This window comes from Passer montanus, unplaced genomic scaffold (genome assembly GCF_014805655.1).
Source record: "Passer montanus isolate IOZ18808 unplaced genomic scaffold, ASM1480565v1 scaffold44, whole genome shotgun sequence".
In the NCBI taxonomy this organism is placed as follows: domain Eukaryota; kingdom Metazoa; phylum Chordata; class Aves; order Passeriformes; family Passeridae; genus Passer; species Passer montanus.
The window spans coordinates 6,079,126-6,105,289 of NW_024369262.1; the positions used below are offsets into that span (position 1 = coordinate 6,079,126).

The window sequence follows — 26,164 nt, forward strand, 5'->3', positions numbered from 1 at the left end:
AGAGGTGCCTGGAGACACAAAATTCCAGCCTTGGAGAACCTACTTTGAATTTATGGCTGAGGCAGCACAGTACCATCCACCTGGAAAGAAGGAATTCTGATTTTTTTTGGAAGACAGGATGAGTGAAGGCAGCAGGGAGGCTCAGGCCAGGTGTACAGCACTGGGAACACAGACAGCTAAAGGCAAAGGCTGTTTGCTCTCAGCTATTCTTCAAATATTGGCATATTTGGGTTTATTGCAGGTACACAAGGGTGACAACATTTGCAGTGCTCTGAAAAACAAAATTCTTCCAGCCCCCTGCTTTACAAACACGATTCTGGATCCTGCAGCAATAGGAACAAAATGCTTTGAGATAAGCTGAGGGAACAGGCAGCTTTATAAAACACACAGAGGAGGAAAAGGTGTTTGTTTTCCAAGTGGCGACGCTGTGACAGCAAAGTGCACAAACCAGCCCCAGGGAGGGCAGAGTTCCCCAAAAACAACAATAAAAACAGTAATAATATAAAAAAAGAAGTCCTAGAGGCATTATTAACAAAGTCTCAAATGAAATCCTTAATATCAGCAGCAGGAAACTTTTCCTCTGGATGTCCTGTGCAAGAGAACACAGCTCTGTGCTCCCCGTGGAAGATTTGGTCACAGAAATGGACATTTCCTTCAGGCTTCTGTCGCTGTGGCATTGGTGTGGTGTGTGAGGACATCCTCCAGGTACAGGGACACTCTGAGCCTGGCCTTGCCCTGCAGCTGTGCCTCGATGCTGCTGAGGTGCTGGATGGCTCCGTGCAGCCCCCTCTCCCTCTCGCCCGGCTCCGCGGGCGCCCCCGCCTCGCCCTGCTCCCCCGAGCAGCTCAGGTAGTGCAGCACGTGGGGCCGGATGGCCTGGCCGTGCTGCAGGAGGCTGCCCCCGATGAGGGGCAGGTCTGTGCTGCTGGCCAGCTGCAGCAGGTGCAGCAGGGCCCGGCAGATCTGCGTCCTGAGGCTCGAGCTGTACTTGAACTCCAGGAAGTCCTCGGTGTCCTCGCTCCTCTGCAGGGCCACCACCAGGGCACTCCAGATCTGGCAGAACTGCTCCGTGGAGCCGTAGCATTCCCTGTGGCTGGGGATGGCCAGGGCCATGGCTGACTTGATCCGCACCTTGAAGTTCTTGCAGGACTTGACTACGGAGGAAAGGGCACTGAAAGCTTGCCTGGCCCAAGGAGCCTCTCCTGAAAAAAAAAAAACCCAAAAAACCTCCTTTTTCAATCAGCCAAAATATGCAAAACTATAAATGTCTCCTGAATATTTAATGGGCTGACATTTATTGAAATTGTTGTGGTTTAAATGAGAGAATCAAGGGTTATGAAACAAAATATTAGTTAAAACAGTTAATCTCCTGAAATTTTACAAGAGCACACTTGGCATTTATTCACACCTACAATCCCACCCCCACACTGTTTCCTGACAGATCCAGCTGAACACAGCAGCTACCCCTGCCCTGGCACTGGCAGGAGCTGAGCTCCACTGGGAAGAGCCCTGGCAAAGCTGTGACAGCCACACTCAGCCCCGCTGGCTTCCCCCCTTCTCCTCCACCCCTGGCAGCAGAGATGCTGGTGTGCCCAGCCCCACGGGAGCAGGGCAGGCCGGGCAGGGCAGCAGGCTCACCCAGAGGCAGGGCAGGGTTCTTGAAGACGTTGCCCAGCGCGTAGCACGCGTTCCAGCGCACCTTCATGGTGGCCTCGCTGCCCACCGTGGCCACCAGGGCCTGCAGGGCCTCCTCGGTGGCCTCCCTGAACCTGGGGTTGGCCACGTGGCAGGGCTGCAGGAAATGCAGCACGTTCCCAAGGGCACGGACAGCGTTGCTCTTCACCTGGAACACACAGAAACCTCTCCGCGTTCCGGGTTTGATTTCAAGCCCGCTGTGGGATCAGCTCAGAGGCAGCAAGGGGCACAGCTGGAATCACACCGGGTCTCCCTCAGTGCCACCAGAAAGATCACTCTCTGCAAATGGCCACAAAGCAAACCAAACCCCCTGCACTGTGGAGAAGCACAGCCAAATTCCCTGCAGTGCAAACAAAGCAGGAGCCCTCTGAAGAGCAGCCCCCAGGGAGGATCTGAGCTGCAGCTCCCTCCAGCGCTGGGGCAGAGAGACCTAAAGTAACTGGTGCCTTTTTCCTTTTGCCTCTAATGCAGGATTTAACTCCACCAAGCCACCCTCCTTCCCCCCAGCCTTACCTTGTCCCTGTCCTTGGATGCTTCCGTGGCAGAGCGCAGCAATTTCAGCAGCAGCAGATCAGAAAGCTCCTCCTGGAAGCTGGGTCCCATGGTTTCCCTGGCAGAGAACCAGGCTGTGAGCACCCAGCTGGGCTGCTCCATCCCCACAGATGTGACAGCACCCTTTATAAAGCCCATGAACAACCTTCACTCTTTAGAGGGCTAATATGTAAGGCAGACCTTTCTGCATGTGACCACTACGTTTATTAATTTAAAACCAAACTATCAATGCAAGAAAGCTGGTTAGCAATGGTTAAATCTGTAATAAAAAACAGAGGGCAAGGAATTGCTCAGGGGCAATTCTGCAGCAGGAATATATGATAACTATTTTCCTGTTAAAAATGTAACAGTAGGTTAGGCTTCCCTCAGTCTCTGGCTTGAGGAAGGGTTAAATATTTATTAATTTTACTTGTGCTATGTTGAAAGTAAACCATGTAATTACACCAAGCAACACACAATAAATGGAAAACTGAAAAGTGAAAAGTTTTAAAGAGTGTCTCCTTAGAGCGACAAGGGGGAATGGCTTCAAACTGAGTAGGTTTTGAGCTAATGTAAGAAAAAACCTGATCCCTGTGAGGGTGGAAATGGAAATGTCCAGGGCTGGGCAGGGCTAGGAGCAAGCTGGGATAGTGGAAGGTGTTCCCAGATGGATACAGGATGCTCACACAGTGTCCCACACTGGCAGACCCACAGGCAGAGGGTGGTTAAAAAGAAGGATCCAAGCCAAAATTCAGCTTTTTTAATGTTAAGGATCACAGAATCATTTTGGTTGGAAAAGCCCTTGCAGAGCATCGAGTCCAGGCTGTGCCTGCTCCCCCACCTTGTCCCCAGCCCAGAGCACTGAGTGCCACCTCCAGTCACTCCTTGGAGGGGATGGGGGCTCCAAACCCCCCTGGGCAGCCCCTCCCAGTGCCTGAGCACCCCTTCCATAGGAAATCCCTCCTGGAGCCCACCCTGGAGCTCTCCTGGCTCAGTCTGGAGCTGTGCCCTCTGGCAGACCCCTAGCCTGGCCCGTGGGACCCTTGGGGACAGGGGGCTGTGTCACATACATGTTGATGATCAGGGTGTCTGTCAGGTTGCCCAGGGACCAGGCTGCCTTGGCACGGACGTTGGGAGACTTGTCATGGAGGGAATTCAGGATGGCATTTGCTGTGTCTGCCACAAACATCACATCCTGTCAAAGCAGAAACTGCTGCAGAGTCACACAGGTCTCAAAACACAGGTGATTTTCTTAGTAACACACTCTGCTTTTTCCAGGGAAAATGAGGGAGAGACCAGCTCTGTTCATTTACTCTTCCAGGTGACACCTTCTAATGAGCTCAGGGTGCTGTCTGCAGCTTTGCCTGACCTTTAATTAACAGGCCAAGCCTGAATGCTGACCAACCCACCACGCTGGGGTGGCTGCTGCTGAAAAGCTTCTATGGATTATTTAATTCCACTGGTGATTTAGTTACTTTGGATTTTAACATAATTACATGGACTGCCAACCTTATACCCACCAAATCCCACTCTTAAACTAATTGCTTCTCCAAACTCCCTGTTGAGCTGCCTGTCTAATCTTCTCTTCTTTGGCACATTACATGTGCCTATGGTAAAGGATTTTCTTTCAAAATATTTTGGAATTAAACTCCCAAGTCAGCTACTGCATATTTTTTTATTAAAATCATTCACTTAAAGGTTACATTATAAAAACTAATCTTCCAGCTCAGCCAAGCTAAGATGATATTTTGTAGGAAAAAAAAAATCTTTTTTTTTTCCTCCAAATAAGCTTTATTTCTTAGTTTTAAGCAAAACTGAAGGCTTCACATTAAAAACTTGTTAGAATCATAGAATTCTGGAGGTTGGAAAGACCTCAAGGATTGATCCAACACCAAACTCCCCAGAGCACTGCAGAGCTGTTCCCTTCACCCCAGCTCCTCTGTGCCAACCTACCCACTCCAGCTTCCATCCCTGGCAGCCTGGGAAGACCCTGACCTCTCTCCTTGCCCTCTCTCTTCTGCTTCACCTCCCTTAAAGCTGCACTGATTCTGCTCTCAAAGGCAAGAGCAGGTCTGGAGCCAGTAAGGAAAACTATAAATATGCTAAAAGTAAAATAAACTGAATTAACTGCAAACAAGTCCATGTCCCACATCCTATGGTTCATACAGAATGGCTCAGAAGAAGGGATGGGCTGGTCTGACCTGCCTGAGGCACGGGAAGAGGATGTACACTCCCAGGGCACGGGCAGCAGCAGCTTTCACCAGGGGGTTCTCACTGTGGTTCAGGCCAAGCAGCAAGGTGACACACAGGAGCTGCTGTCACCCTGCAGAGGAGCAGCAGTGGCAGGAGGGGGCTGAGCAGAGCTCTGATTCCCGGATTCCCACGGGGACACACAAATTCTCTGAACACCTGAAGGAGCTCCCCCTCAGAGCGTGCTGTAGATAGAGTGAATTGAGGAGCCCACCCAGGCAACAGGAAAGCTTCCAGCACACAGGATCTCTGCTGTCAGGCAAGACCAAGAAGGGAATCAGAGTCTGAGCTCTCTCCAAAGCTGGAGGAATGGCCCACCAGAGCTGACCCAGAGCTCTGGCCTGCCCTCCCTCTGTGCCCCTCGTTACCCAGGACAGGGTGAGCTCAGCCTGGGCAGGTTGTCAGCTCACCAGCCCATGACAGAAGGTCAGAGTGGGCACTCACTTGGCCCCACTTGGCCACAGGCACAGCAGAGGGGATGGGATCAAAGTACAGGGGGATGAAGTACACGCTGTACTTGGAGAATTCCAGAGATACTGCTGGACCAGCAATTCCTGGGCAAATGAGATCTGGCAGAGCACTCCCCAGCAAGGGCACAGTGACACAGAAGGAGCTGCACAATGCAGGGGGGATCCACTGCCAAGGCTTTCATGTTTAAAAGCATATTTCATGTTGCAAAGGGAAAAAACACACATGCAAATGGGTGCACAACATCAGGCCCTGGCTACTGGCTCAGCTAGCTCTTCAAAGGATTAATCAGCAGAATAACAATCCCTCAGCCCTCCCTCATGCCATGAAATTCTTGTCCTCCATCTCCTGTGCATCATTGCCAAGGCTGGGTATTCATGGCAGGGCCAAACAGCTGCTGTGACCCACGGTTTAATTGTTCTGACAGGCTAATTACTCCAACATTGCCCTTTCCAGCCTTCAACAGTCACAATGCTCAGAAGGCAGAAAAAAAAAACTGGGAAGGTTTCTTTACTTTCCCCTGGCAAATTTTAAAAGGCTTTACACTCCTGTAACCTGGTGGACAAGGACAAAGCCCCAAAGGTAAAAGCAGCACATTTAAAGGAGTGTTCTCCTACCTGCAGGAGGCTGAAAGCCTCTGGTAAGATAGAGGACAGGGCATCACAGGCACTTGTCTGCAGAGTGGCATGGGGGGAGTTCTGCAGGGTGCCAGGTAAGGGGCCATTTAACATCATGGTCCAGAAGGTCACAACCTGCAGGAGAAGCAGCCAGGTTTATCTTTTAAACTCAGTAATTAAGCCCAATTTCTTGTCTTAAAGATGATCATCATATGCTGAAATTTAAACTGCATTAAATAGAGTTGCAATCCCACTCCTGAATCCACACAGCTGAGTGTTTTCCTTTGCCTGACAATTTACATTCATAGCAAATAACAGGAACCTGATGCTACTGAACACATTTCCTGTCTTGTAGGCTCAAAACTTAGCATGAGCCAAAGAAATTTTTAAGCTTGTCTTCTGTTCACAGAAGGAAGACTTAAACAGCCCTATACTACTCAGCTTCTGCAGACTTAGCCAACAAACAGCTACTGAATTTTTCTGAATTCACTTATATTGTGGCTCTGGCCACTCTCTCTGCACTTGTGACCAGCCAGAAAATACAGGCTGGCTCTCTAACAATGCAAATTCACCAAAATTCTGAAAGTTCTATGCAGTGATGACACACATAAAATCAGTGCTGTTCTTCCAGCTCCCTGAGCTACAGCAGGCTGCAAGAGCTGGGAAGAGGAGAGGCAAAGACACAGGGTTAACCATGTAAAAGAAATAAACACCAACACATCTGTCCACAATGTGCTAAGTGACTGCAGAAGCCTCCAGAAACTCTCCACACTGGCACCCATAAAGCTGCAGGCCCTTCCTGCCTCCCTGCAATGATTTCTGTGCCAGTGCCTGTGCAGAGGGCAGGGAGGGAGCTCAGTCAGTGCAATCTCACACTCACCAGGCTGACAGGCACCCTCTGCTCAGGGGCAGTGGGGGAGTCAGGCTTGTGCTGCTGCAGGACACCCGTGCCCAGCTCCTCCAGAAGCTGCAGGGAACAAAAAGCAAGGGGGGTTTCATCAGGGATGACTCAAGGACATGGAGCTACAGAACCTGTATCTACCCACCCAGGGAACAGAAATAAAAGATTCAGCAGTGGTTTGGGCTGTTCTGTCCCTGCTAGCAGCGGGATTAGAGGAAAAGCCTTTCCTACATAAAGTCTCCAGCCCAGCATAACAAACTACAGCACAAAGAGGAAATCTCTGGGTCACAGAGTCCAGTCCCTGCCACAGCTGATGCTCAGCCAGGGAAGCACCAGTGCTGTGGTCCTTGCACTTCCCAAGCTTCCTGGTGACTCAGCAGAGCAACAAAATTCTGCTGAGACTTCAAGACTGGAAGCTGAAGGTGCATTTCTCAGAGTCAGGGTACTGCATTTCTGTATCACACTCACAGATGCTCTGAATATTCAGCACCACTCATGTGCACTTGCAAAGCACACAGACAGACAGAACTGACTTGGTAAAACAATACTGACATGCCTGCTGCTCTTACTTTGGCTCCATGAAGCTGAATGGATGGATCCATTTCTTCCATGCATCTGCAAGCCACTTCTCCAAGTCCCAGGAAATAGTTCTGAGCCATAGGGAAATAACCTTTCACAAGAAGAGCCAACACCTAAACACAGACAAAAAAAAATCCCACTCAGCATTTCTTCTGTTTACCCAAAATACCCCAGCTACACACTGAAATGCTGTTAATGGGCTAATCAACCCTGGCACCATGTAGTGAGCTCTGATGTAACAGATACACCTTGCAGACAACTTCTGGGATACTAGAGCTGATTAAAAGCCTCCCTGTTCCATTATATTGTTCAAAGAAGAGCCACAGAAGCACTATCAGGTAGCAAGGCCATGAATTATTTAGTGTAAGTGAGGGCTCCTGTAGCCAAAAAAACTGAGAGCAAGACATTCTGTACCTCCTGTAGCACTGCTGCTGCCTTCTCTAAAGCTGGATTTAACAAATATTTACTGTTCCAGAAAAAGAGTGAGACTTCTTGGGATGCAGGGTACAAAATCTTACCCTTTGCTGTGGCTACATGAATTAAAACAAAGCCAAGCCTCAGCATCCACAGGTACTCCCTGAGTCACTCCACAGCTCCTTGCAGACTGTTCTCTGACTGCAGGGCTCTTCCCCACTGTTTTCCACCAAAACTTTAATTTGGATTCTGTATGGAGGAGTTTGCATGGGGAAGACTCACAGTCTGCCAGCACACACCCCCAGATAATATAGAAAAAAACACAGAGGATAAAAAATGACAGGCAGATGAACTCGCAGTGGGACAGCCACGCCGTGGCCACGCATCAAAACATTCCTCCTCGAGCCACAGCAGCTCAGCCCCACTGCACCAGCACAGACCTCAGCCTCCCTGGGAAAGCAGGGAGCAAAGGGAAGCCGCCAGCGAGGGAGGCAGCTGGGTGTGAGGCAGGAGCAGCCCTCCCACCTGCAGGGCCTCCAGGCGCAGGGGACACGGCTCGAAGACGCTGCCCAGGGACGGGAAGCTGTCGCTGTCAGAGCAGGAGTCCTCCCTGGGCAGGACGATGAGGGACACACAGAGACCCAGCAGCCAGCAGGGCTCGGCAGGGGCACTCCCTGCAGGGCTGTCCTGAGGGCTCTGCCCTGCCCAGGGCACTGCTCTCCTCCTCTGCTCACGGCCGGGGGTTGCGCTGCCGCTGCCGCTGGGCCCCGAGGGGCTGGGCTGCTGCAGCAGCAGCTGCACCTCTGGCAAAGGTGCCTGCACAGAAACAATTGCCCCCAACAGGGTGAGGCTGGAAACTCGAACGTTGACATCTGCAGGAGACAATGGGGAGAGAAGAAAAAGCAAAATAAAAACTCCATTAGAACCTCCCAGCATCCTCCCTCAGCAGTTTTCAAACAGACAGATTATCACACATAACCATCCACTGCTAATAAATTTTGAATTATGGAGCACAGAGGAGGCAAGGAATAGAGTAGAGAATGCAAACCTTTGTGAGAGATGTAGGGCTTGATCTGGTTCCACACCCTGGTAAGCAGCCCGGGTTTCAATCTGCTGTAGGGTGCATTGGCAACCAAGTTTGCAAGGCACTGAAACAGAGAAAGGTGCTGGTTACAATGTCAGCCCGGCCTCCAACAGGTCTGTTTTTACATTTGTAATTTAGGTCACTCAGGCAGCTCATTATCTGAGGGCACCTGAAAAAAAGCACCCCAATTATCTGCTGTGGGAACACTGGATACAAACTTGGCTCCTAAGAACAAGGATTTAACTACTGCGAGGTGGCACAAAGACCAAGGAATTTTGATGGCCCATGGAAGGATTTGTCAATTTGGATTCCACTTTTAAAGTCAATGTGAGTCTTCAGAACCATTTTATAGGTTCATTCAGCTCCGAAAAGACTGAAAAAGTGCAGAAAAAAAGAGGACTGTGCTGAAAAGAAACCCCAGGACTCTGAATGGAATTTTGAGGAACTAATGGAAGGTGCTCCCGTCCACAGCAGGGGATTGAAACAGAGTGATCTTTGAATGACAAAGATCTGTTTGTCACCACCACCACCTTGCTCCTCAACAGCAACTCAGTGCAGCCTCGACTCTGTAGGACCACAGTGAACTCTTGTGAGATGACAAAGATCTGTTTGTCACCACCACCACCTTGCTCCTCAACAGCAACTCAGTGCAGCCTTTCTTCAGGACATAATCTAGAGAGCAGAGGGAGCCCGTGGCACATCTGCAGGGCAGGTACCTTGACTATTTGTGTCAGTGTCTGAGAGGAGGACTCAGCCACCAGGGCCAGCAGCAGGCAGCGGTGCAGCTCCCGGATGCTGGAAGCCATGGTGACAGAGAAGGGAGTGAAAGCTCTCTTGTGGTCATTGGCATCTTCAGCCACAGACAGGAACTGCTTAGAACCTTCCAGGAAGGCTGAGAGGACTTGAAGGGCACAGGCACGTGTCTGAAATGATAAAACATTTGTGATACCTTTTAATAGTTCCTTTGAGCAGGTGGAGAATTTTAAAATATATTAAATCCTCTGTAGAAAGAGAAAATTCAACTACAACCAGCTTTTTTTCTTTAGGCAATACAGAACCAATCCTTTGTCTTCTTAGGCAATACTTCCTATTTAGTTCTTGGGCAGTAGCCAAATGCTTACTGAAGGCCAGAGAAGACAACTCCTAAGATTAATGGGGGGAAAAAGTAATTTTTGTACTCAGAAGTGCCTCACCTTTGGAGAAGGGTCCTTCAGAGCAATGGTCATCAGGGACACAGACTGGGGGCTGCCAATACCAGGGGCATCAGGAACAAATGCTGACCAGTAGCCATAAAGAACTCTCTTTTCTATGGACTTTATAGTGGAGAGGAAACAGGCCAGAGCCCCTTGGCGAACATTGGCTTGGTAAGACCTTAAACACAAACAAAAAGATTAATGAAAACACCAGGGACAAGGGATGGACTCCACCTCTTTCATGTGTATTAGTGGCTGGCTGCGAGAGGAAATCTTTTAGCCCAAGAACAGGAAGAGGAAGAACGAATTTACTTCCAAAGCAACACAAATTACTGCCCTCCAATTTTCCCGCACCATCTCATAAATCAGAAGGGAAAGTGATTCCCTCAGCAGCTTTGACTAAGAACAAAGGATGGTGTGGGAGGGTTCTGTGGATGCCACGTGTTTGTGCACAGCACTCACCTCACTTTGCTCTGGATGCCCCCTTCTGTGTCAGAATATTCTGACTCGCTGCTGCTGAGGCCCTTCCAGGGCTGGGAGCTGGGGGGGTCCCTCCCAGCACACACATCTGGCCCAGCACACACATCTGGCCCAGCACACACATCTGGCCCAGCACACACATCTGGCACACGAGGCTCCAGGCCAGGGCTGCTCTGCACATCCCCCAGGTGCAATTTCAGCATGTCTGCTCCCAGCACCGACTCGTTGCCTGCATCCCCTGAATCTTCTCTTCCTTCTTCCCCAAACTCTCCCTTCTTCTGTTTCCCTTTGCACTTCTTTCTTCGGCTCTAAGACAAAAAAATTGATTTTTCTTAGTCAGTGCTTAACAAATACATAAACGAAGTTGCATGTCTCTGCAATACTCTACACACAGTCACTAGTATCTGAGTTTTTTTATTCTGCTTATTACTAGCAACAGGCACAAAATTTCAGTAATACCTAAGTTAAAAGTTTATAACTGAATAGCCTCAAAAACTAATCTTTGGTTTCTTCATCAGTAAAGCAAAATATACCCAAGGAAACTTTCAGCTAAAAATCATATTTCACACAAAAGTGATTAAAGAACAGCACCAAATACTTCTGTATTTTTACAGATTTACAGCAGATAACACTAACTAACCTTCCTTTTCAGCACCTAAATAAAAACAAGTCAACATGACTAGATAACCCTCTTTTCTCCAATGTCTTTCAGATAATCAGTAATCCAAAGTATTTACACGTTAAAAAATAACCTGTAGAAGCATTGAGCAGAACAGATGAGGCAAGAAATCAGTCTTAAATGAACTTGACTTCCCTAAGAAAGAGTCAAACAATTGTGCAAGTGTTAGGAGAGAAAACGTGACTTATAAAATCAAAAGCTTTGGCGAGTTTGCACGCATCAATCCCGTGCCTGCAGGCCAGGAATTCTTGGCTCTGGATGAATAATTGTTACACAGAGCTTAGCAGAGGAAAGCCAAGCCCTGCAGAGCCATTTGTTCCTGTCACCTGAGCTCCCAAAGCAATTTTACTCAGTGCAGAATTTATAATCATCACCTTTGAAGCAAAGAATTAAATGTTGCGGATGCTCAGGACATGAAGAGCCACCAAGACCACGACAGGAAAGACACAACACAACAAAGAGGCTGCAGAATCAGCCCAGCTTACCCCTGCCTGCTTAGAGGGGGCTGGTTCTGACTGCTCCTGCTTGACAGGTGACCTTTTATCATACTGAGGTAAAGGAGCAGGGTACAGGACTGTGGGCACCTCTATGCTCAGGCCTGGCAGCCCATGGAACATGCATTTCTGCAACAGGAACACAAAGGTTAGAGTTCTGGCCCTTTCTCATGCACAGATTTACTGAATTCACCCATTTTCAGCTGTGCTCCTTCCCCCAGGCCTTGCCTCTCACATATGTGAGGCTATGCAACGTCTGAAATCCATCTACACGTATAAGAATTCCAAGTAGGTCAAAAACCCCCATTTTCCACCTCTTCCTCTCACATTCTGCAGTGAGAGGTGTAGTGAAGATGCTGTGAGAGAAACTCAGTATATTTTTATTTAATATCTCACACTCCATTTCCCCCCATGCTCAGGCTTCTCTGCTCCCTCTTGCTCATCTCCTACTGTTTCCCACTTAAGAGCCCTGGAACCTCCCAGTGGCTGCCTCTTCCTCCAGGTGCATTTAAGGATTTACCTTCAGCACTGCCAGAAGAGCTCCAATTTGGTCAGTTTGCATCAGTTTCATCTTCCCACCATTGAGAAGCGACTGGACACCTTTCAGTGCACTTTGCAGCAACTGAAAATAAAGAATTACTTACTTTTCCTTCCCAAAATGCTGCAGGTTCACATCTTTCAAGAAACTTTCTAGGCAATTACAGTTTTGCTCAACTGGGACAGTAATATGATAAATTATGGACTATTAAAGCAAAATATTAATTGATAACATTCCAAATTCCATATATTCCAGCAGCACAACCTCCTAATTAGAGTATTTTAGACAATTAGACTCACACTTACCATGCAAAAAGTGATGTCATCCACATCAGTGGTTTTTGAAGACTGCAGAACACTTAGGAAAGTTTGAAAACAGACATTTCTGTAGGACTCATCCAGGTATGGCTGCCCAGGCACACTAAAATTAGAGCAGGAGGAGACACAGGGTTGGTTTACAGTCTGTCCACAGGTTCATAAAGTTACACAAAGTCCCACCCAAGCCCTCTGTTAGCCTGCAGAGCCCCAGATGGATGGATGGCTGATGGAAAGGAGACAGCTCCACCACACAGAGGACAAAAGGAAACCTTCTGCACGAAAACCAGACAGCACAAAGCTTTTCTTTTCTTCCCCAAACCAACCCCTGCAACATTATTTCTGGAAGACTGAGAGTTTCAAGGTTTACACCCAGGTAAAGCTCTGCACACACCTGAGACACAGGTTTGCCATGCTGCGCACGGCCGCCCTCCTGAGCTCCACGTCGGGCTGGGCAGGGTCACTGAGCTGCAGCAGGAGCCCAGCCTTGCCCAGCAGGTCTGGGAGGTACTGGAAACAGAGCACAAAAGCCATCAGGGGTCAGTGCTCCTCCCTCAGCCTCCTGGGGCTGTGCTGGGGGGTAATCATGGGAGGTGGCTGGAGCCTGGCCGGACACCAGGTGCACACCAGAACTGCTCCTCAGATGGGCAGGGGAGAGAAAATGTAAGGAAATATAAGGAAAATATAAGGAAAGGATCATGAGTTGGGACAAGGAGAGGTCACCCAATGATAAACAGTCATGAGTTGGGACAAGGACAAGGAGAGGTCACCCAATGATAAACATCACGGGCAGAGCATACCTGACTTAGTGAAATTGATTTAATTCATTACAAATCAAAAATCGAAGCACGATAACGAGAAGTAAAACAAACCTAAAAATTCTCAGCTGCAATTTCAGATTCTAGAGACATATGTTCATAAAAAACAGCATGAACACCTTAAGTCCTCTTATTTTGCATTAAGAAAGGACAGAGTTGAGCACGGTTCAGCTGAGTCCCAGTTTATGCTCTCTTCCCAGACATGAAGCCAAGCTAGGAACAACTGCTGCACCAAGCTGCTGCCACTCCATGGGCCACAAGCCCACACAAGCTGGCAGCTCCCAAGCTGTGAGCATCACCACCCCATGCTCAGCCCAACAGCAGAGGCTGCTTTGCAAGCTGCCACGAGCTGCTGACAGCAGGAGGATTCAGCTTTTCAAACTCTGTCAGCTGCAGCAACAAGGAGCTCCACACAGGATTGATACCCGAGAGCCTCTGCTTTGAAATGGCACGGAGCAAAAGCCTGGTCTGGTTACAGGATGGATTTCAGCACCTTCAGTGGAGCCTGCCTGGGAGTTATGTGGAATTTCAAGCTCCCCGTGGTCCTCCTGCCTGAGCACAGGGTGGTTGGTCTGCAGGCTAAGCCTGTGCCCTTATTTAATGGTGATCCCAACAGCTGCAGCCTGCAGGTGCAGAGTATTCCACATGGGAATAATAATTATTAATAAATACAACTGAAATTCAACTTTCCCATAAGTATCAGCCACTATTTAAATGGGATCTGATCTTAGCATGAAAGGTAACACGATTTGAGAACTTTTTTATTCTTTCTCTCAGGAAAAAAATGAAGTACAAACAGCAGTGGTGCAAATACTTTTGTTGTTACTTTCTCTCTGTTTGTAAGCTCACCTTCTGACACTTTGGCCCATTATTGTAAACAAGAGCTGCTAAGGCTTGCAGAATTTCAACATGTGTCCAGGAGCTGCACTGCCTCAGAGCAGAGATGCAGTAGGAGAGAAGGAAATTCAAGCTCTGCTCATCAACCATCACCTGTCATAACAGAAAAGGTCAAGATAAACATCATCTTGTACTGCTGCAGTCAATAAACCCTGAGAAACTGGTCAGAGATTCGGGTGATCTGGCTGTTAAAATCACACACCAGCAAAGATCACACCTGACCAGAAATGGATAAATCTGTACAAGTGTCCTAAAACCAAGATTATTTCCCATGGTGAATCACTTCTGACTGAGACACTAAAACGAGATCACAGCCTCAGCTACCCAAAAATCAGTAACAGAGTGAAAATCCAATAAACTCTGCCTGAAGGTTGGCTCCACAGCCCTGGAAGGAGACAGAGTTCCACTGGCTTATTGAAGGACATGACCAACCTCTTCCTACCTGATACCTGTTGAGTAAGTGATGGATAAGCTGGCAGAGTTTGCTGACAAGATGTTCCTGATCAAGGGGAACCAACTGACAGGCTTGGACAAGCACAGCACAAACATCCTGGAAGAGAAAGCCTCAGTTTATTATTTAGGGACTACAAAGACACCAATAATGGCTCAAGAAAAATATACCAAGTTAAATCAAGAACAGAAGAGTACTGTCCAATAATTAGTTAATTCCAAAGTGCAAATTAAGCCTGCTTTGGAAATGAAATGAAGACAAAGCAGTGTAATAATGAAGCACTGTGTGCCACCAATGGAGCAGCATGGTGGTTTTATGAGGAACAATGCCAAAACCAGATCACAGCCTCAGCTACCCAAAAATCAGTAATAGAGTGAAAATCCAATAAACTCTGCCTGAAGGTTGGCTCCACAGCCCTGGAAGGAGACAGAGTTCCACTGGCTTATTGAAGGACATGACCAAACTCTTCCTACCTGATATCTGTTGAGTAAGTGATGGATAAGCTGGCAGAGTTTGCTGACAAGATGTTCCTGATCAAGGGGAACCAACTGACAGGCTTGGACAAGCACAGCACAAACATCCTGGAAGAGAAAGCCTCAGTTTATTATTTAGGGACTACAAAGACACCAATAATGGCTCAAGAAAAATATACCAAGTTAAATCAAGAACAGAAGAGTACTGTCCAATAATTAGTTAATTCCAAAGTGCAAATTAAGCCTGCTTTGGAAATGAAATGAAGACAAAGCAGTGTAATAATGAAGCACTGTGTGCCACCAATGGAGCAGCATCCACGCTGCTCATCTAGAGCACTCAGCTTTGAAGGGCTTGCTTTAAGGCTTCAAAAAATACTATTTTTCCAGCATCAGACCACGAAAATTGCCGAGTCCTACCCAGTGGTGCCACCCACATCTCCACCCGGCAGCGCTTCGGCACCGGGCAGCAGAGCCCAGAGCACCGAGGAGATGGGAAGGGAAGGTGGGCAGAGGGAACATCCTGCCCGCGGTGGGGAACGAGGGCTGGAACCGCCGGGAGTGCCGAGGGACGGGACACGGGGCTGGGCACCGCGGGCACAGAGGGGCTGGGCACAGAGGGACACGGGGCTGGGCACAGCGGGCACAGAGGGGCTGGGCACAGGGGACACAGGGCTGGGCACCGCGGGACACAGGCTGGGCACAGCAGGACACAGGCTGGGCACCGCGGGACGCAGGCTGGGCACAGCAGGGCATGGGCTGGGCACGGGCTGGGCACAGCGGGCACAGAGGGGCTGGGCACAGTGGGACACGGGGCTGGGCACAGCAGGGCACAGGGCTGGGCACAGGGGACACAGCAGGGCACGGGGCTGGGCACAGGGGACACAGCGGGGCACAGGGCTGGACCCAGGGGGTCACGGGGCTGGGCATAGCAGGGCACGGGGCTGGGAACAGCAGGACATGGGGGCACAGGGGGCACAGGGAACACAGGGCTGGGCACAGCGGGCACAGAGGGGCTGGGCACAGCGGGACACGGGGCTGGGCACAGGGGGCAGAAAGGGGCACACAGGGGCTGGGCACAGAGGGACTGGGCACAGCAGGGCACGGGGCTGGGCACAGCAGGACATGGGGGCACAGGGAACACAGGGCTGGGCACAGGGGGGCACAGAGGGGCTGGGCACGGTGGGACACAGGGCTGGGCATAGCAGGGCACGGGGTTGGGCACAGGGGGCACAGCGGGACACGGAGCTGGGCACAGGTGACACAGAGGGGCACGGGGTTGGGCACAGGGGACACAGAGGGGCACGGGGCTGGGCACAGGGGACACAGGGGCTGGGCACAGAGGGGCTGGGCACAGGGGACACAGCGGAGCACAGGGCTGGGCACAGGGGGCAGAAAGGGGCACACAGGGGCTGGGCACAGCCGCACCACGCCGTGCCCACAGCGGCCGCCGCGCGGCCGCGCCTCCTCCTCCTCCTCCTCTCCTCCTCCCCGCCCGCACTCAGCCGCGCTGCCCGTGCCCCACGCCGCGGTACCTGCGCGCCGGGCGCGGCCGCGGGCTCGGGCCCCCCGGCCGCGCTGGGGCCGGGCCGGGCCGGGCAGCGCCCGCGGCAGGTGGCGGGGCCCGCCCGCTCTGGGACCAACAGCAAGGCTCCCACCGCAGGGTCACCCGGCGGGGACAGCCCCTGGAGAGCAACGCGGCGCTGCCCAGGCCGTCACTGACCCGTGTCCCCGAGTGCCACGGCCACGCGGCTTTTAAATCCCCCCGGGATGGGGACTCTGCCTGTGCCGGGGTGGAGAGCGTGTTCCGTGGAGTTTTCCCGGTGTCCAGGCTGAGCCGCTGGCGGTGTGGAGGGTGTGAGGGCTGTAAGCCAAACTGAGGGCTGCTGAGCTGTGAGGGGCTGCTCCCGTGGCACAGCCCTGTCCCAGCTCTGCCGTACCCAGGCCAGGCACACGGAGAGGGTTCTGCCACCACAGGGCACTGGGGACACTGCGACCAGCGGCCGGGAACAGGAACCGCTGCCCTTCAGGGGATGGCGTCTGCAGTGACATCTCACTGATGGGCAACATCAGATTACCGGCTGGGCTCCCCCCATGCCCTGTGAGCAGGATCGGGGGAGAGCCAAGCCTGGAAAGCCCCGGGAGATGGGGACAGGGACTCCAGCAGGGCTCAGCCCAGTGCTGTGCCTTGCTCACACGGACTGCTGCCAACGCCGGACCCACATCACTGGGAAGGAGCAGGAGGGCTCCAGGGCAGGACACGCTGCTTTCCATGCCACATCCAGGCAAAGCCTTACCTCTGGTTCACCTCCTTCCATTTCCTTATCACACTGACCACCTTGAGTAAGGAAAGTACGTTCTGTGCCACCAGTGCCGTGGCCCTGGTGTCCTTCTGTGCCCGGGGCTGGCAGGTTCTGGGTAATTGCTCTGCTCCTTCCCTTTATCGTTCCATTTGTCCTGTGCTGTTTGTTCCTGCACAGGCAAACACAGCGCAGAGACAGCCCCAGGCACGCTGTTACTGTGCAGGGATGATTTTCATAGAATGACAGAATATCCTGTGTTGGAAGGGACCCACAAGGATCATCAGAGTCCTGAGAGGTTTGAGAGAGCTCTGTGCCAGCCCAGCCCGGACATTGCTCCAGGGAGAGCAGCTGCTCGAGATCCTGTGAGTGCTCTGGGAGGCAGTGTGAGAAAGTGACGTGGCCTCCTTCATTATTGATTTGAGATTTCAAACCCAGGAATGTCAGTGTTGCCCCCCCAACTTCTCTGCTCTGCATAAATTCCTACCAAGCCCACACTCAAGGACCTTCTTCAGTTTTGTTTATTTTGTCACCATTTTATTTTATTATTTATTATTTTCAAAACTTAATACATATTTAAAACTCTTTCTTCTTTTCCTCTCCTTTTTTAAATGGTGCTGAAATGTGCGTTCTGACAGCGGCTCCTGCTTTGTGAGGCCCCAATAAATCCATGACTGACAGCATCCCATGGGCTGTAAAACAACAAAACCAGCTGAGAGCTGGGTAAGGACACTGTGGGTTTGGGGATAACTCCACTGTGATGTCACCAAGTCACATTTTGCCAGTGCCTGGCAGTATTCTGGCTTTACTCACCCCTCCAAATCCCCCAACTGCAGCATTCAGCAGTGACCAGGAGGGAAAATAGCACAAGTCCTCCACTGTTAAACGTGCACTGCTACTATCATGCAAATCCATCTGGTTCAGCAGCTCTAAGCAGACTTCAAAGGACAGAGAAGTCATTAGAATCACAGTTCAAAGAAAAAAGTGAGCAGCTGGTCTAGGCCATCTGGTAGGGGACATAAAATGGTCCCTTTCTTCTCCAGTCAGTCTATGAAATTTTCATTAATTGTAGGAACATCTTCCAACATTAACCAACATCATATTGTTAAAAATGTAAGTCTTAATAAATCATCAAAACTGATGTCTTAGGGAAGCAAGGAAGCTGCAGTCTGCTGGGGTCTCCCCTCGGCAGTAAGACACCGGGCCATAATTACAATTTTAAGTTGGTGTTTTCAAAGCAAATTAGTGGGAATTAGATTCCTCAGCTCCTTTGAAGGCCTCAGGGAAGAATGTGGACAGGGTGGTTCCCTAGGCTGCAGAGGAATCTCCTTTTGTATTGATTTCAAGAGCCACTTCTGGCTTAAAAATGTGGAGGAAATGTCCTCCCTGTGCTGCATGCTTGGGCTGGATCCAGCAGCTGGAATGGGGGCCTGTCCCAGGACACCTGAGCCCCAAAAGGACCAGGGGAAGTTTAATCAAGCCCCAGCTCCCTGCACCCCATCCAAGAGGAGCTGCAGCCCTGGTGGGGGGAGCAGAGCCCAGCAGAATCCCTGTATTGTGATCTCAGGGTCCCCCCAGGCTCCTGGACTCTGATATTCCTGTTGAATAGATGGATGACTTCCTTGAAACTCAGGCAGGTGGTTTGACAATGCAGGGATAGTGACAGCTGCCACGGGGAAACCAAAGTGAACAGGAGCCACAGGAGAGCTCCAGGAGGTGGCAGGGACCTGCTGAGCCTGAAAACACGGTGGCCTGGAGCTGCTGCAGCTCTCCTGGCCTCCTCCTTGCCTCTGCCTTACCAGCTGTGTCCTTCCTCCAAAATGCAAACTGGAGAGTTCATCTTAACCTGATCACTCTGGGAGCACAACTAGCCCAAAGCTCAGCAGGCAGTTTCAGGGGTTTCAAGCCCAGGCTTTCCAAGATGCCTTTTTCCATTAATTCTGCCTTTGCTCCTCTTTCTTGTGACTGCCCAAATTTACTGACTTTTCACCTCCTACCAGCAGCATTTCAAAGCAGATGGGAAACACCTGCATGTAGAAAATTCCCAATCCTCTGGGGTATCCCAGGGGTACCCACAAAGGTGCACATGCAGGTACCCCATCCCTGGCAAGGGGATTCAGCCTCTGCCTGCCCCAGCTCCACTTTCCCCACTCTCCAAAGGCATGTGCAAACTGAGCCCCTGGTGCTTGGCTGGGTGTCTCCCACTGCCTTCCCAGCTGTTTTCCCAAGCTCTGGGCCAGCTGACGGGACAAACAGCCCTGGCTCCAGCCTTGTTTGCCACTGAACAACAGACACAAATACTTGAAATACTTTCCTAATCTCATTTTCTCATGCAAACAACTGCTGGGATGTCAGGGATGTTAATCCAAGGCAGCAGCAGATGGGACATGCAGTTTGGTGAGGGAAGAACCCAGCCAGGGGACACTGACAGCCCCTCAAGCCCCCCCACGTGCCCCATCAGAGGAAGGTGCCCTGTGCTCACACCCACCCCAGCCTGGACCACACCTGGCTGCAGGTGCCCTGCTGACTTGGCCAGTGAGGATAATTCCCTCCCTAATGGCAATGAGGGCCCCTGAAATTCCTTACAGATGGAAACATCCATGGCCTGGGGTCACCAGCCCTCCCGGGAAGGGAGCTGAGGATTCCCAAGCAGTTTTTCCTGGAAGGATTGCTGGCTTTACTTGACTGTGTGCTGGGATTGCAGTTGCATCTGGTGAGACTTTGGAAGCCCTGCTACTGCCTTCCCCTTGTCTCCTGGGTTTATCTCCCCACAGCTGGCAGAGACCAAGATGTTTCCATGTCTGCCTTCCCCAGGAGATGCTGGGGACCCAGGGGACACCATTGAAGGCTGGCTGGTGGCAGCACAGCCTCCAAACACCTCCCCCTCTGTACAAAATAGCGCAGACCTGCTTTTTTAGTTTACACCCAAATCCGTTGTCATCCCTTGTGTGTTTACAGAAGAGAGGCTTTCAATTAACACAGAAAAACCACTTGCCCAGCCTGTGAGGGGTGCAGGAGCAGGGGCTGCCATCGTTGCTGGGGGCTGGATCCCCAGGAAGCTCCGGGAGCCCTCGGGAAGCAGCTGCCAGTGGAGCTGGAGCACAGGACCCGGAGCCGCAGTGACCTGCTGGGAGCTGGAGCACACTCTGCTAGCACCCTGCCAGGGATGCACACCAAACATGAGCTAATCCGGACAAAAATAGGAGTGAAATCATAATTCAGATGCATAATTCATGTGCATAATTTTTCTTGCTGTATATTCTCCCAGGATGTATTCTAGAAACTGCTTTCTTTCCCCTCCCCTCCCTGCTCCCGTCCTTCCAAAAAGTGCCGTAGATGCAAATCATTGGAGGCAGCAAGGGGTAGTAGCTTTGCTGGGTTACTAAATAAATGCTAAATTTGTCTGAGTTTCTAGCCTACATCTTGGCAAGTGATGCAGATTGAAGCTGGTGTAGAGACACGCAGCCTTGTGATAATCACAGGATTTTAATTGCTTTCATTGTGAGCCCCGGCTACTGATTGTATCTGCACTGAAAACTGTAACAGTTTGCACTTGCAAATACTAAAAATGTTAAACAATAATGGCAATTAAGAGATAATTATAGTTATTTTGAAGCAAGGATTGTAGTTAAGACTACAAGAAGACATCCCAAATGAGCAGGAAGCATTGCCCTGTTTACTGCACAGGATTCAAGCTGCTTTTCTATGATGTGAGATCCACCAGATTTAATTGCTTAATGATTTTCTATAAAATATTTAAGTACCACGGTATCTTTAGCCAGCCCAGGCTCTGCCTGAACTGCATGTGTCAGTCTTGCCCAGGACAGAGCCCTGATCTGGCACCCCCTTGCTGAGTCACACAAAGCTTTTCTTCTGCTAATGACAGCCCAGGAAAGCTCCAGGGGCTCCCCAGCAGCACCCCTGGGTGGGCACCCTTCTGGAAGGGGCTGCATGGGTGCCATCCCTCAGTGCCCCTGCAAGCTGTGGTTTCAGAGGGAGCCCTTGCAAGGTGGGTCAGGGTTTGCTCCAGCCGGGCTGACCCACAGAGAAGCAGATGACTTTGAACCCTCTGAGAAAGCAGGGCTTTCAAACCCAGCTTTAGGAAGAGGTTGTGTCCTTGTCGGAGCGTTCTGGGCTTTCCTCAACAACAACAAAGGCATTTCTTTTTTTCCAGAGCCATGTTCTGGGCCGGCTGCCAGCGGGCTGTGTGCAGGCTGCGGCGAGGCCCGGCCTGGCTCCGTGTCAGCCCCCGGCCCTCCCCGCCGGATGGCCCCGCGGCCGGGCAGGCAGCAGGGATCACACCCCGAAGCTGTAATCAAACCCCGCGGGGAGGGGGAGCCCTGCCACAAGGGATTTCCGTCCCTCTGACTCAGCTCAGCAGCAGGGGTCACAGGCCAGGCTTCCCCAGGCTTTACCGAGCCTTTCTGCAGTGCCCTGCTCACCCTGGCCGGGCTAAGACGTGGGAAAACCTCTTCCCCAGGGCCCGAGTGCAGCGTGGCAGGCAGTGGGAGCACACGTCCAGCTCTGCAGATTCCAGCCGGGAGGGTGTGTGGGACTGGGCTGCAGGAACAAAGGGTGTCTTTCACTGCCTCACCCGCACAGGGCCGCCGAGGCGAATTCCTGGGATGCTTTCATGGGCTGCTACCAATGCACAGGCAGAGCTGGGCTCCCAACAACCTCCTCCCCCTGAAAGCACTTCATTCACACCCAGGCTGGAAGGAGGTGAAAGAAAATGCCACGCACGTGGTTCAATGCAAGGGGGCCGAATGCAGGGGGGTCAGAGCACTCCCCAAGAGCTCCTGCCCCAGGCTGGGAGCGAGGGCACGGAGCCCAGGGGCCTGGACAAGCAGCCGAGCCGCAGGCAGGCTGCTCCGCAAGGGCCATAAATCATGGCAGAGGCGTGAGCAAGGCAGGGAACAAAGGACATGGAGAGATGCCATGGCAGCTGGCAGGGAAGGACCGCGGCGGCTGCACCAGAGGATGGCGTCTGAGGAAAGCCTCTGAGCCAGCCCAGGAGGGCCCTGGCCCCAGGGAGCAGAGCTGGCCCTGCTCTGCCTCTCCCCAGCCCAGCTCTGTCAGCACAGGGCATGTGGGGACAGGGGACATGGGGGACCATGACATCCCACCTCAGCCATGGCCCCACAGCACTCCTGGGATGTTCTCCACACTGCCCTGGCCCACTGCTGCTTTTTCCATCAGGCCACAAGGAGCTCTGGCACACTGGTTCTGAGTCCCCAGCACCAGGATGGAACAACGTGGCATGCAAAGGCCACTCCAGCAGCCTGATTCCACAGGCAGCTGGGAACACGCTGCACCAGGGCTGGATAAAGCTGCTCCTCGAGCTTCATCCAGGGCCAAACCCCACTGAGCAGCAGAGCAGAGCCTGGGGCTGCTCAGGCTGCCCCAGGGACTGCAGGGGGTGTTCTTACCCCCTGTTCTGGGTGCTGAGCCCACCAGTGCTCAGAGCACCTGCCACCACTACCAGAAGGGCTGGCAAAGGCACTGACCTGATGATAAGCAGTTATGTCTCGTTGGTAATGAGTTATTACTCAGCCTCAGCTAGACACTGCCTTAAGGAAGGAAACATCTGATCATCTTTTAATAAACACAGTTGGCTCCTGCGAGGCTCCTGCAGCTCCTGCATCTACAAAGTGCTCCAAGACACATGGCTTCTGCACAGACAGAGCTGCTGTGAGTCACTGTCTGGGAAAGGGTGTCAGGATCCTTGCTCAATAAATAGAACAAAGGAGGGAAACCTCGGGTGGGCAGGGATGGCACAGCCCTGCTTCCTTCACTGTGTGCCACTGTCCTCCTCAGGATTTATCTAGCAGAGGCTGAAAAGTGAAATAAAAATGATTTCCATGTTCTCTCTCATCATCACTAATCACCTGCAAAAGCACTGGGAGAAGAACAGGTCTGTTGGGTCCTGGGATTTGCAGCCACAGGCTCTGCTTCCACGTGCCTGGAGCACAACACTGCAGCAGCAATGCTGCAGGCTGGCTGGGAGAGGACAGCCCTGACCTGCAGCCTGGGTGTTCCCACGGGAGCAGTGTGCAACTCCCAGGCCTAGCTGCCACTTGTCCCTTTCCAGAGTCCCAGGTGGCCACAGAGAAGGGGAAGAACATGGTGCCAGGCAGGCAGGGAGATGGACTGACACCTCCCATGGCTCTACACAGTGCTCATTCTGCAGAAGAGTGGATCCCAGGCAGTGTGATACCCACAGAGCACAGCTCCCCAGCCTCTCTGCTCTCCAGTGCCACACAGCCCTGCTTTTGTAAGGCACTTCCACATCTGGAAGAAATACTCTACATGAGGAATTGAATGACTTGCATGGCAAGAGAGAAAACAATGTGACACTCTCACCAGCCACAAACCACAAGGTTCCCTGCAGCTAATGCACATCTGCAGGCACATCTGCAGCCAGAGCTCACCCACAGCAGCAGCCTCAGTCCCTCCCCTGCACCCAGGCACTTTGAGTGTTTGTGAGGCAGCACAACATAAACTGAGTTTGCATTTCAATAGCATTTTTCCCAAACACATCTGGAAGCAGTTTCTTTCTCCAGATGATCCCCCTGCAGATACATACCTTCCAGTCCGTGTCCCAGATCCAGATGTTTCCAAACAGCTTGAAACTGAGCAGCCATCCCGGGAATGCCGTTGGTTTCTCCAGCATGGAAACAGTTAATGCTCCGAGGCATCATCCAGGACACCTGTCCCTGGTGGAAACTGGAGACAAAGTGGAGCCCAGCAATGGAAAAAGTCAAAGCCAAGACCTTGTCAGCTGCTGGGGGGTGGGAGGGGGGTAAGTGGGACACAGCTCTGTGATCAAATTCAGCACTGCTCAAATTCAGGCAGTTTGTGTTTTCCAGGCCCCCAGTGCTGCAAGGAAGATGGTTTAGGGGAAAGACTGCTCTGTTTCACTGTCTAGTTCCTGAAGATGTGAGCAACAGCTCCTCTCCTCAGCCTGAAGCAGGACTCCTGCTGCAGAGACCCATGCAAGGCAGCACCAAGGCCGCTTTGCACTGGTGTGTGTCAGCTCCAGGGCACACCATCCTCCAGCCCTGGCAGGGCCTCCCCATCCCAGCAGAGATGGATCTCCAGCAGTACCACAGCCCCTGGACACATGGCTGAAATGGGGATTTCCCAGATGAAACTCAGGCTACAAAAGCATTTCACCTGAGGTTTGGATCAGCAGCCTCCTGTACTGCAGCTGGGGTTCAAGATCCAGTTTCTCTGCCTCTTGCTTTGTCTGAGGGCCCTGTGCACAGAGGGGGCTTGACCAGCCCAGCCCCACAGGGCTGCACACTTCCTTGGAGCCAGTATTAACCCAGCCTGAGCCAGGCCTGGAATGCAGAGCCCCAGCACAGCCCAGCTGGCACTCAAATTGCACCAGCAATTCCACTTCCACCTAAAAGGCTGGGACTACCGAGAAAAGAGCATCACTGGCAGCTCCCCTAAAGTAGAAACCACCCCTGCTCTGGGGCAGTGGCAGGTGCAGGCTCAGCAGATGGCCCGTGTGTGACAGCCGAGCTGCTGCCTGCGGCTGAGTCACGCTGCTCACGCTGCTGTTACTGTGCCACAGCAGAGCTGTTACACTGCCGTGCTTGGCAAGAGCCCACAGCTTTTCCAAAATACCACCCAGGCCACAGCCCCGCAGTTAGGCTGCATGGGGAGCAAGATAACAAGCTGAGGGGGTTGTTTAAGGGCAAGCCCACAGCCCCCGCGCCGTGAGAGGCTTTAAACACATCAGATTCAGATCTCAGCTTTCCCTCCAGCACAGGGAGGAACTGAAGGGAAAACCTGCTTTCCTGGGAAGCAGGGAGACACCTTCCCGTGCAGGAAGCTGCTGTACCACCCCCGGGCTGCCTGAAGCCATTAAGAGGTCAGCTCCCAGCCATTGAGATCCAGGTTACCTGGCACAGAGCATCCCATCAGGGTGCAGCAGGACACAATTCCCTCAATGCCTCCCCTCTGGCTCAGCCTTTGAGCCGAGCTGGAGGTCAGCACCAGCACAGAGGGGCCACCTAAGCTCCTCTGGTCATTTCTACCTCCCTGCCTCGCCTTCTTTGGGTCATCAGCATCTTCCAGGACAGAGAAATCACTGCTCACCCTCTCTGGACAAGGACAGGCTTTGCTCAGGAAAGCTGCTAAGGAAGAAGAAACCAGAGGCTGTTTAAATGTGTCAATTCACCTTTAATGTTTGAAAAAAAAATAAATGGTATTTGAGCAATTGCAGTTATGAAGGGAACAGATCTTGCTCCACGAGAGACTGTGAACAGATTTCACATTAGACTCATGCTTGGAAAAAAACAAACCCAAAACATTCTCCTTTCAGACCCAGAGTGGAGTTCTGAAGAGACAAGACCACACGAGTGCCCCAGACAGTCCAAGGCACATTATCCCAGTGCAGACATTTCCATCAACATGAATTTATGACAGCTACATTCTTTCTAGTTACAACATTGTTCTATCCATAATACAAAATTAGGCATACTTTGGATTTTGCACAGAGACAAGAAGGACTTTTACTTCAGGAAGTCATCAACCTGGGTCACCAAATCATTTCACAAAGAGCTCCCCTCACTGTGCCCTTTGCCCTCAGCAATGATTTATTCCCAACACCAAATTCATCTCAGAGACACAAGCTGGGCTCATCAGCCCAGTGGTATTGCCAAGGCATTAGTCAGCAAACCAGTAATTAGAGCTTATAACAAGCACCAGGGATTTATTTGCCATCACACAGCATTTGTGCACACCCAGGTCAGAACTTCCTGCAGTGTAATCCCAAGTCAGTACGTACTAAGACAACATCACTGCTGAACCTATTGGAGACCAAGACATTTGTCTGCCTTTGAAGCAGATGTCACATGAGTTTCCTTCACACAAACATCACATGTAAATTTAACTTCTTGGTACTGTGCTTTAAGAACAAAAGCAGATATCAGAACATAGAGGACAATCCTCCAGAAATAGCTTATTAGCTACAGAAAA

At 51.4% G+C, this 26,164-nt stretch overlaps 1 protein-coding gene across 1 annotated transcript; it reads right to left on the minus strand.

Moving 5' to 3' along the window:
* Positions 1-215: 215 nt before the first annotated feature.
* Positions 216-23,903, minus strand: HEATR6 (HEAT repeat containing 6). Its single transcript, XM_039720869.1, is given in 20 exon segments — positions 216-1,202; positions 1,639-1,843; positions 2,209-2,305; positions 3,297-3,421; positions 4,428-4,549; positions 5,540-5,696; positions 6,442-6,528; positions 7,032-7,154; positions 7,981-8,327; positions 8,504-8,603; positions 9,256-9,462; positions 9,733-9,910; positions 10,195-10,520; positions 11,377-11,514; positions 11,906-12,007; positions 12,229-12,343; positions 12,632-12,747; positions 13,905-14,045; positions 14,877-14,984; positions 23,760-23,903. Coding segments are annotated over 20 exon segments (3,429 nt in total). The 5' UTR covers positions 23,847-23,903; the 3' UTR covers positions 216-654.
* Positions 23,904-26,164: the final 2,261 nt, after the last annotated feature.